At 37.8% G+C, this 12,270-nt stretch overlaps 1 protein-coding gene across 1 annotated transcript in view; it reads right to left on the bottom strand.

The window, feature by feature from the left end:
- Positions 1–12,270, bottom strand: part of KCNU1 (potassium calcium-activated channel subfamily U member 1) — a 119,587-nt gene that overhangs the window by 53,860 nt on the left and 53,457 nt on the right. Inside the window, exon 19 of the mRNA XM_074331502.2 lies at positions 10,130–10,244. Coding sequence (XP_074187603.2) covers positions 10,130–10,244 — 115 coding nt within the window. The remainder of the gene's footprint in view (positions 1–10,129; positions 10,245–12,270) is intronic.

Below are 12,270 nucleotides of genomic sequence, written 5' to 3'. Positions count from 1 at the left end.
TTGCCTACCTGAGAGCATGTTTCTGAGTGCAGCTAACAGAGGCAGAAATCAGGTACTTGGGGAAAGTTTCAATTTTTAATTTTATTCTCTAATTTAGTATAGCGAAATTGTTCCAGAATCTGGTTATTTTTTGTACTTTTCCCTTTCTCCTCACTTCCTCTCAACTTTACTGCTTCTGTCATTAACATCTAGCCTTGTACACTGTGATTCTTAGTGTGAAAATAAGCCAGCCAGGGGATGGTATTAGATCATGGGTCAGGATACGGTTTGAAGAAGGCTTCTGTCCCCTGAAATTTTTATATCCTTGCCTACATACACACACCCATACTCCTGGGAATTATTGTGTCATACCTCTTCTCTTCTGTTATTTCTTGGCTTGGGAAAATACACCTGGAAAAATACTATGACAAGATTCAGTGGCTGAAACAGTAAAATGAAGGAGAGTAAAGAAGTGAGTGGAGGGAAAAAGAGAGTCTGAGGTTGTTCCACAGATCTGGAAGTAGAGATGAGAATATCTGGTAAAAGAGTGTTTCATTCAGAACAATTTACCTTTAATTCTTTTCCCTCCAAGAAAGAAAAAAGATCCTTGGTAGGAAGGTAAACTTTGAAAGACCTTCTAGAAGAAGGAATATAATCAGGATTTTTAGAGATCATCTGCTTATACATATTGTAAAAACATATTTTTCCTGTGTTTGTCCTGGTCCCAAATATCCCTTAAGATTTAGAGTCATCTGACATAAGCCTTTAACTTAGAAAAGAGATGAATTTAATCTCACCTAGGATGGTTTCTGCCTGTTTTACACTTTAATATGTTCACCCTTTTCCCCTAAATTAGCTGGGGGAAAAAAAAGATAGACTCCATATAGAAAGGTCAGAATCTTATGCCACTGGGTTCATTGATTCCCACCCCCTCCCCACCTCAGAACTTGTTCCCCGGTTAGCGGTTAGCGGTTAGCTTAAGGGATGCAGATGAAAATCAATTAGCTTGGGTGGGGTGTGGGTGCTGAGAACTGTTCCTGGAAAGCTGAGCCAAGTAGATATTTGACCTGGCCCTACAAATCCTTCCCAGTTGTCTTTTCCCTCTGAGCCATTTCTAAATCTCTTAAAACTGGTTTCTGAGGCTGATCCACAAAAGGGGTTTCTCAAAGGAGAATTCAAGTGAGAAAAAAAGGAAACATATTACCTACGGTTCTGGCAGCTGAATACCTACGCTATGGGCAAAAGCTGACACCAGGGATATTTAGAAAGGTCTGAGAATATTCAGATTTACCCCCAAACAGTGTAAAAGCCAGGCTTGGCTGACTGTAAAATCAAACAGAATATTTCAGTTGAAGCAAATCTAAGTTAATCAGTATGAAAATTATTTTCATAGAATATTATTTTAAGAACTAGGAATATTAACATGCTCCTGACTTGTAATAAAATGTAAATACAAAGGTATTAATCATAAGGATTACATCAATCAATAAAGAGAAACTGTGAACATTTTTATGTTGGAAGACCATTTGCATTGTTCTCAATTACTAAGCCACACCAATGGATTATGACGCTACTTTGAATCAAAGTCTGTAAATTTGCCAATCCCCGTTTCAGGCTCTTCTGGACTTCCCTGTAAATAGGTGTACCTGTAGAGTATGTATTATAGAGGTGTATAAAGTATAATTGTATAAAGTAAATCATATACATACATATGCACAGGTATGTGATTTATTTTATTGATTGGTTTTTATATAGCAACACCAGAATCTCTCCCCAAAGAGTCATTTATCCACAATATATGCACTAGCGATTCTAAAAAATATGTATTAAAAATTTATTCCATTATCGAAACTGAACATTTTAGGAGAAGTTTGAGAGTGAAATTAGCAGCTTCTCTACACTTATAAATTGCTTTACGATATTTTTTAAACTAGCTTTTCCCCACTGGTACCTTCTTCAATGCAGGTAAGATATAATAATAGCTACATTTCATTATCAGGAAACCAGAAAGCAGAGGGGCAGCAAACTGTGTGGGTTACAATTGGAACTGGGATTAAAATCCGAGTCTCTGAAAGAGACATGGAGGGAGCCTCGCCTGACACAAAGGCCCCTGCAGCCGAGGAAGCCCAGCCCAGCACGTGGATGCCAAGCGTCTCCTGGCCCAGGCAGAGCAAGTGGTGGCACCTGTGCCATCCTGTCTGAGGAGAGAGTTGTACTCCCAGTATGACCCTGGGAATAGAGGCAACTCCACATTTTAACAAAATGAAAATAAGAGGTTATTTCTAGTCTTTCCATAAGGGTAGAATTATACTTAATAACCTACTCATTCTGAGTGTAAAACAGAGTTACATTTAGAAAAACGATCGAGTTTCCACTTGTTTTAAGGACTCTCACTCTTGCTTAAAGAGAGAACAGGCTTGTAAATAAAAAAGAATGGTGACGACTCAGCTGTTCCCGGGGCTTTGAGGAGAGCAGTGCAGGTTTCCAGGCAGCCAGGTTTATTTAGTTTACTTTTTAGCACTATCCGTAGCAATATTTCAGAGTGAAATAAGTAAAATATCTGTTCCTTTTCATTTGGCAGCAGCAAAGATCTCAGGAAAAAAAATAAATAAATAAGAAATATGTAATCCCCACGGTGTAATCCCAGGGTATGGAAACTCACTTCTCTTAAATGCCTCCCTCTGGCATAATTGACTTTTCATGTGCATTTTAATAATGATATTTCAGCAGGTTGCAAGAGAATTTTTTTTTCTTCTGTTGTTGTTGTAAATTATGGTTGGGAAAAAAAAAGTGTTATAAATCTAATTACATTTTCACTTATATTAACAAGTCAGCACAATCTTCCAGCATGTTTACCAAGCAATTCCAATATTTACAGCTGACCTAATTGGTTGTGGGGTAGAAGCAATGAGCAATATTTTATTGTCCTGATAGCTGCGTATGTGCTGAAGACAGCTGCTAAGGTGTAAAGCTACCCAGAAACCCTGAAGTTTTGCCTGCCTTGTGTTTGCCTTCATTGACCTGGCCTGTAGAATAGGACAGGACATAGGGAGGAAAAGGGAAGCAGGGTCTGGAGTGGGGAGGAGAGGAGTTTGTTAAAGGTGCCTTTTCTTACTCTTCTCTTGGCAAGACAGATTTCCCAGTGATTTAGGGGACTGTTAGAGACTCAAAAAGTAACTTGTTCTTGGCAAGTCTGGATGAAAAGTTATAGATAATTGCACAAAAGTCAAGAATATATTGAGTAAACATCCCTGATATTTGATGTTGAGTTCAGAACAATTCTGGTCTTGTTCTTGACTTTCACTATCAAAGTCAGTGTGGTCCTTGGGAACAAAACATCTGTCTAACATAGGCTGGGAATTCTTATACTCTCAAGTCCTTAGAGAAAGAGCTAATAATAGAAAGCACTCCTACCAGGAAAAGACCACATTGCTTCATGGGGAGACAGGAACTGGGTCTACCTCTCATATAACTAAAGGTGAGTTCTGCTGCAGCCTTGCTATCCCCTCAGATTTCAACTAAAATGACATTTATCTCCAGTCCTCTTTTTCCTACTCGTGCTGTTTGTGTTAATACAAATATACAATGCTAGCAAAATTTTAGCAGAAACCTGCTTTGGAGGTGAGTCTCCAAACCATGGGTTCAATTATTTCGTAGACAATCTTGTCTTCTGTGTCATGATAATGACTAACATTTATTGAGAGTGTACTCTCTGCTAGGAACTTGGCCAAGAGTCTCACACTTAATCTTTTTATCAGCCCTATGAGATTGGTACGATTTGTTTTATAGATTCTGTTTTTGCAAATAATGGTTCAGACAGATGTTGATGGGGGCAGTAAGTAGCCGGGGATCGTGAGCCCCTGAGAAGGGTGACGGTGGGGTGTCAAACAGAGGGCAAAGAATAAGAATGAAAAGTCTGTAACAACTGTCTACTTCACATTCCCCCCCCCCCCCCCTAGAAACTATGTAAGTCATAGCCTTAGTCCTTGAATAGAGTTTTACTTAGAAACAGTGACTAAGCTTGCCACAGTCTTCACTTTGTCTTGTCAGGTTGGTCTTTTATATATGACCCTAAACAGAAAAGGTCTCATCCCTGCCTTTTAGGAAATTATATGTAAGAATGAAAACATGCAAAAACCAATTTCTTAATGCAAATAAATATACATACGCAGTAAATGATCAGTTGTCACACTGTAATTTTTATTCCCATGATATGAGGGCTGCTTCCTCATCTTACCACCCAGCTAAATCAATGGAAATTTCCATAACCACAAGTCCTAGGAGAATTTGACTTCATTTTTCTTAAGACCTGTCCACAGAATCACAAAGAGGTTTTAAAAAGGACTTTGTCCCTCCTTTATTACAGCCTCCTAATCTAGTCAAACAGACAAGGAGAGGACGATGAGAGTAATGGAAAAATATATGTTGAATTTTCTACGGTACTAGTCTGACACTTTTATGAACCCTGAAGTTGTTTTTTTTTTTTTTTTTTGTCTTTTATTTTCAAATAATAATAAAATAGTTTGTTAATCTAAAGAACTCATTTATTCAACTATACATAATTGATGAATTATTCTTATATATGTGGTATTTTCCCAGAGTTGTGGCACATTGCCTCTCAGAAATCAAATTTTTGCCTATAGACAGACAAGAACTAGAAAAGAAGTATTTAGAGGGTCTAAAGGAAAGTACCTAGACATTTTTTTCTAAATTCTTACTTTCCTATTATCCCACTACCTTAACTCTTTCATCTGTCTTTGGAACTCAGGCTCATTGTGCTTAAAAATATCATTTCTATAAGTGTATGCGTAAGTCTGTTTCTATCCCTACCCCATACCTATACTTGTACCCCATACATATACCTATATATGAATGCATATTGTATTATTGTTTTCTTTGGACTTTGGACTTTGTATTGAGACTTGATTAAGATGCTTATTAAACTCAATACCAATGGCATGCTTTTGATTTCCTAGTTATGGACTATATTTTACTTATATAGAAAAGTCTATGCTTGTCCAGAGGGAAAGTCATTTTAAAAGCTGAATATGAAAGAACCGGGGGAAAAAAACACCTATTCAGATCTTGTATGATCAGTTTCTGTAGAAAGTTCAGACAAGATGTGCATGAATAGAGAAGAACCATGTATGGTGATTTATATCTACTATTCTGCCTCTGGAAAGACCCTGGAAGCTGGTCCTCAGTAGGAGTTCAAACATCACTGAGGCTAAAAGATGGTCTTTCTCTTGTCTGGATCACCTCAGGGACAGAATTCAATGAGGTGTGCAGAACTGAGAATAAAAATGGATGAAGGGTCCTGCTTCATTTCTTAAGAGAACAGTGTGTGTGTGTGTGTGTGTGTGTGTGTGTGTGTGTGTGTGTGGTGGAAGGGGCATAATACCTAAAAGTGAGAGGTCATGAGGACAGATGTTTCAGGAGTCATGCCTGGGCATAAATTATATAGGGCCAGGAGTGGGTCTGCCAGAAGAGAAACAAACAATTTATCCCAGTTGGATGGATTTCTCCATGTTCTTATGGTCTTTAAACCTCTTACACTAACATGCGTCTGGCCTGGAAGAGGATATCCTGGCAGTCCTTCTGACTGGATTGTAATTTGTTCAGAAACTGAAGACTGCCATGGGATTAGTTATGCTGGAAAGCACTGGGAAATAGCCAAGAAAGGAGCTGGAATTGCCATGAAAAAGTGTTTTAGAGAGGGAATGGCAAGCTATGGGCAGACTTAGACGTGGCAAAGTGACTAAACCAGTGGGAGGTATTGCATTATAGATATTCACTGAAAACCCTATTGATACACACCATTGAGCTGATGGTCTATGGGTGGGGGTAGTAGACAGTGAAATTTTGAAAGGCCTTAAACTTCAAACCCTCTCCCTCTGAATGTGAAAAGAAATTGGTGGCAAAGCAGAGACATTTAAGAGCCAGAAAAATGATGGCAGAGTGGGGTGGGGAACCAGAATGACAATAACATGAACCATTTTTTCACTTGCTCAATTTTTACTGTGTGTTAGGTACTACAAACTTTTATCTCATACGATCCTTTCAACATTTCAATTATTTAGGTTCAAATATTATCTCTAGTTTGCAGATGAAGAAACCAAAGCTTAAAGGATAAAGAGAATGGTAAACTAAGGCTCATGCCTGCTATATTGACAATCTCATGGCTGATATTTGTGGACCACTTGACCTTGAAAGAGCAAAGGCTGGGTTGAGCATTAGAAAAGAAAGAAAAACATAACATTCATGGTCTCTGGTATATCTAAAAGAACATAGAGTATATGAAGAAGCTGATGTTATAAATATAATCTTGGTTATAAGTTTCACAAGGACATAGTGGGAAGAGAAGTTATGTGGGAAAGTACGTATTTAGATTTCAATATAGTCTATTAGAGTTGAATTAAAGAGACCCACAGGGAAGGGCTGATATGCCCAAAGAAGGCAAACCTTTCTGTTAGAAATGGTTTTCTCTCCTGACCCAGATGTATCATACACTGCTTGGAAATGTCTGCTGCTCCTTGTTTCATAGATTAAATATATATCAATATCTACTTGAGTTTATAAACACCTACTTTTATTATAAAAATACTGAATGACTAATGTGGTTATTGTGTTATTGATCAGTCACACCATAATATGAATTAGTTGTATCTAAATCTTTTCTTGTTAATATCTAATTAAAATTAGTTTTATTGAAGCAGTTAATTTTGATAGAGAAGAGGAAGAAAATAATAAATAATTGTAGAACATGTAAAATGGGCAGAATTTTCCTCGGGTCACCCAAAGTAGGGTGATCAGATAAAGAAACTGGAAGCAAAGACAAAGGGGTTCCAGGAGTGGTGAAGATGTATTTTTATTTATCATAAAATGTTGCATAGGTCTAATTTTATCAACCTGAAAAGCAAAAGGATATATTCACCTTCTCTCATATAATATGACTCCTTGATTTAAGGACACAGAACTTAGGTGAATAGAGCCAGTGTTTGCTTCCTTAACAAATACATATTCAACTACTATCTATTAAATAGACTTTTGTGTGTTAGTCTCAGAACTCAACTGCTATTTATAACATTGCTTATTTTATGGGAAAGAAAAGATACCAGGGATGCAATGAAATATTGGACTATAACTTTTGTATAAGTTAGGACTGTCTATATTGCTTCAAGTACTAGGAATAGAAGATAGCAGTTTCTGAGCTGACCAGAAAAGCCACTCGTGGCCTGAAGATTACTTCTTTAAAATCATCAAGCCCATTGTTAGCAAAACTATTAATAACATTAGGCTGCTTTTGGTATATGATGCAATACTATTAACACATCAAAATGGATCACAAATAGCACATATTATGCATTTGATATTTTTTCTCCAATAGTGCCTATCTGTATCTATTAAGCCATCAAATCTATTTTATTACTCGTTGTTATTACCCAGGATATATGTTTGCCAATTTGCTGGTTGGAATTATTTTTGCCCCACAGAAAAAAAAAGAAAAAAAAAGGCACCGTATTCTATAGTGCTAAGTGGGAGCAGGGTCTGTCGTTGATCTCATTAACACTGTATTTAAATCAACTGAGCTAACAAACTCCATTGATGAAATATCGCAGAAATTCACCCACAAATGGCACTTATCTATCTAAGGGTATACCATTGTCTAATCAGCAGTATGGTCCTGATTGCTGTGTTCTTTTTAAGTCTCTGTAGTCCATGTAAACACATCTTACTCTGAATTAAGAGGTGTAAGTGAATTAAGTAATCATCATCTTTAGAGATGATCTTAAGAGTAACTATCACCAACCCATAGATGGGTAACTATCACTCTCTCTGACATTTTTCAGGAGTTTTTAAAGCATATTCAGGGATCATCCAGCTAGATATAAGGCTGATGGACCCAGTTTGTGGATAAACTAGGCCATCTGGATCGATTCTCCTTTTAGATGCCTGCTTTGGACCATTTCCTTATTTATCATAGACAATGGGGGAATTAAAGACAATGGGAAAAATACAAATAAGTCAAATAATTTTGTTTTTAAAGCTGTGTTAAAGAATGTGGGGAGCCTGTGAAACTGAATAACTAAAATTACATTCAAGGATTTTTTGTGGCTCTGATTATCCATGAATTGCCAATTCTCTATTATCACAGAGAAGACATGGCAAAGAAGAAATGAAAACAAAAGCATGGTTAGAGCACTTCATGTGTTATCACATATATTGCCTTTATATTATCAAAACAGTTTTCAAAGTTGAATGATTTTGATCTTGTAATAACTTTGCATTAACATAAATATAATGTACACTCACATATACACACATGCACAATACCAATAGCCAAAAATGTATTCTTAAGAAATTTGATATGTTATTTCTCACAGCACACTACCATAAATTCTCACCTCTCGTCAGGTTAGCTGGTACATGGAAGGCTCCATGTTTTCCCCAGGCCTGGCCTATGTCATATTCTGCACAGGAGTTGAGATTCCCACTCTCTTCTACCTCCCCAAATCCCATCGCTCACAGGACACTTTCCATCCAGCCCTCCTTGACGTCTTCCTCCTTTGACCTCCTGCTAGAATCATCAATGCAGCACTTGAAGGAATGCTGCCTCATTTGGCCTCTGATTGATTTTATGTGAATTCATCTTGTTTACCCAACTAGATTGCATAGGAGTTGAAGCATGATTTCCGTATCTACAAATGCATCGAGCACAGTGTCTACAGTGTGTACTTACCATAGCACATACAGGTATTCAATAAATACTTATTTACCAACCTCTTTAAAAGAAAAAATTTATCTGTAAGTCCTAATGCTAGTCTGTAGTTGTGTTGTTGATGCTAAGTGCGAGGTAAAATACAAATTCACGAAATTCCATAGCACTTTTCCTCTAAATAGATCTTAATCCTTTCTCATAATTTATCTGATGTAGTTTCATAGAATCCTGGAATGAAAGGCAAGGAAGGGCAGAAACTATAACTCCCAGGACTTTTATATTCCTCAGTGCACACATGAAGTGCTGGCTCAGACCTTCAAGGCCTCCCTCACCTCTAGGACAGGTACAGTCAGCCTCTGTTAACCAGATCCGCAACCCATCTATCCAGAATCCTTAATTAAACAACAGCATAAGTTTTCACGTACTAAAAGAAAGAGGTGAATTATAGCAAAAACAAGATCAAGGATTTATTTCAAAATCCACATCTTTGGAAGGCTCTGCCCTTAATACATATTCAGTCCAATTTTGTGCACGTTCCTGGATATAGTAATTGTAATAATAAGGAACATTTAATGAGCACTTACTCTCAGCCAGGAATCCAGAAAAAGTACTTTAAATACTTAATCTTATTCAATCATTACAAAAAACCCACAGAGTATTCATTACTGTTATACTCATTTAAGATATCAAAACTGAGACATCTTGAAGTAAAGCAACTTTCCCAAGATCACATAGCTTAGAACCAGCATTTGAATTTACATTATGTAATGCCAGAGCATAATGACTATGCTTTTCTGATAATGCAATCACATTTCTCAATCATGAAGGGTTTTCTCGGTATAGTACAACTACTAAACTGAAACTCGGCAAACATATTACAGTTATCCACAATAAAGTTCAGAGTAATAGAACTTTTACATCAGTGCTCTATTTACACTCAACTAGACAGATCACCTTCCACCTCCAAACCAGCACTGTAGTTAATCAAATTTTCAATGTACTAAAGAGTTGCAGGGCAAAAGGGAGGGGAGGAAGGATTTAAGGACCCTATGCTGCAGATTCCAAAACAAAGGCAATCTCATCATCAGCTTGTTGGAAATAGGGAATAGATTAATAATAGAAAAGCCAGTTGGGAATAGTTGAAATATCGTCCCAATTCACATTTCTAGAGTGCCTGAAAGGTGACATGAAAGAAACTGAGTACATAACCTTCGGGTATCATAGGTACAAATTATTTGAGGAATCTTAAGGGAGGTATATTTGCTTAGCTTAAGGCTCCTGGGAGAAGTGTGTATGAATTCATGTTGGTTAGGAAAATTCTACTAGTCAGTATAGGAGCTAAGAAAGCAAATATTCTGGCTTAAGTAAAATTTTTATTGCCCCATGGTTCTCAGAAAATGATAGGGGACCAGGGTTCTCTGAGGCTCTTACCTGATGGCCAAGCTCATGTTGCTAGTCATCATGCTTGGCCGTTCCCCTGATAAAAAATCCGGCCTCAGTGTGCCACAGAATTCCTTCGTGCTGCTTTTCTTTACCCTTATTGTCCCTGCAATAGAATAACAATCTTAGTAAGTTGGCATATCTGTTTGAGAGAGATTTTTGTATCATTCCTATTGGCTGAGACATTTCCAGGCCCTTGACTAGGGTGAGGCTGGGGGCCCTTAGGTAAACACTAGTTCTAAGAGGATGAATTATAGAAAACTCTTTAATTTCTTTTTTCAGAATTAGAAAGTGATTGTGAGAATTTTAATACCATATAGTATGCTTAAGGTAAGTACCTATTGAGTTAGCTTGCTGTACTTTTCTAATCTATCACTCCTCCCATCTCACCCAAGAGTATAGCATCTGAGGAGCCTTCCTGCTACTGGCACAGTCTGGAACCACTATAGGACTCTTAAGAAAAAAATACTATCCAAGTCTCCTTCTCTGTTCAGGTTGCAATTCATGCCACAGGAATATTGCCTCCCTTTACTTTATTTTTCCTTTAAGGCTTCCTTTATTATTCATTTTAACTTGTCAAGAATCTTGATTTTACATGGGATATGTCTCCAAACATTTGTGAATTTCAAAATCTGGAAATAACACAAAAGCAAGTAATTTTCTCATCTGCAAATGGGGATAATACTGGGACTTCAAAGGGTGATTGTGAGGATAAATGCAAGAATGTTTGAAATTTAATAATTGAATGAGCAACATGAAACTGCACTGAAATGGAAAAAAACTGACACATGAGCCATTCATTACTTCTTCCTGCACCCATATGTTGGTACTCAATCACGCCATTCTTATTCTGGAACCCAGATCCAACCTAGCAATCCTTTCAGCACATTAACTAGGCTAGGAAACCACTGTTGATCAATAAGAATTGGCACTTGGTAATGTAATAAACAAACAACATTCTAAAGGATGCTTTGGAAGTTAAATGTTTCTCTTTCATTCTTTAAGGACCCTGAATTATCTGCTTGCCCGAACCGATCAGAGATGGGGAGACTGTCTGAGAAGTTATCAAGGAGAGGGACAGACTCAAAGAGTAGCTATCACTGCTACTCCTCTTCCCCACCCACCCAAGCAGAGAAAAGAGACGTGGCCTTTTCCTCCAGTGTCAGTTTTAGGACTGTCTCTGTACTTAGACTATGCAGAATGGGGAGTTCAGGTGGAACAAGGCCATAAACCCACATATCATCAGGTTTGGGACAAGGGTAGACAGGAAAAGCCACAAAAATATCTTGGTATCCCTCTTCTTACCTTGTAATTCTTTCTGAACCATTCTAATCCACAGAAAATATCAATTGAGTCAAAACACACTTCTGGAAGAAGAGCGACATCCTTTGCATAGGTGATTTGTCTGCTTAAACCATCAGTAATCACATCACACAGCTGTGCTAAGAGCCAGGTTTGGCATAAGATTGCTCCCTACCTGTAATCCTCAGAAGCCTTCACTTTCATATGGGGGCTTGATGAGGGTTTTCAGGTTGACTGATGTTTCCTTATTTTGTGGTTACCTTTTGCCCTAGGGGAAAGGCTCAGGAAGGGAACATCTGAAGAAAAACCTGAGTGGGAAATAGTGTGTTACCCACTGTCAATCATTAGCTGGCTTAGTATATGTGATAGAAGGCTGAGCTATGGAATGTAAAAGGCAACATGCTCAAACTAGCTTAGGAACAATAGAACTTTCGGGAAGTCTGCTTTCTCAAAGCCTGACTTTCTGGCCAACAACATTTGCCAGGTACTAAGAAAAGGGTATGTGGGGAGGGAAAACAAGTGGGTGGGGTGAGGCCTATGAACTTATGGATGTTTTTGCTAAAGCTTCATTCTTAATAAAGTCTCTTCTGAAAACGCATTAATGATTTGTATAATTTTGGAAGCTTTCACAATTATCGAAGTACCTGCATGGATGTGAGGGTTGGAAAGAACAGCCTCTATGAGGACTGGTGAAGTCTCTGGCTGTGTGTTGGCAGCCTGAAGGTGAAAGATGAACTGGCCCACATGATCTCTTTTGGTCCTTCCAACTCTAAATTATATAATCTCAATGACCTTCAAAAAAAGTGTAAAGGTGTTCTCTCTACCAGGTT

The sequence above is a fragment of the Rhinolophus sinicus genome, chromosome 16 (assembly GCF_057876585.1).
Source record: "Rhinolophus sinicus isolate RSI-liver-muscle chromosome 16, RSI-T2T, whole genome shotgun sequence".
Lineage (NCBI taxonomy): Eukaryota > Metazoa > Chordata > Mammalia > Chiroptera > Rhinolophidae > Rhinolophus > Rhinolophus sinicus.
Note: the sequence above shows the minus strand (reverse complement) of the source record. Positions and strands in the feature narration are given on the sequence as shown.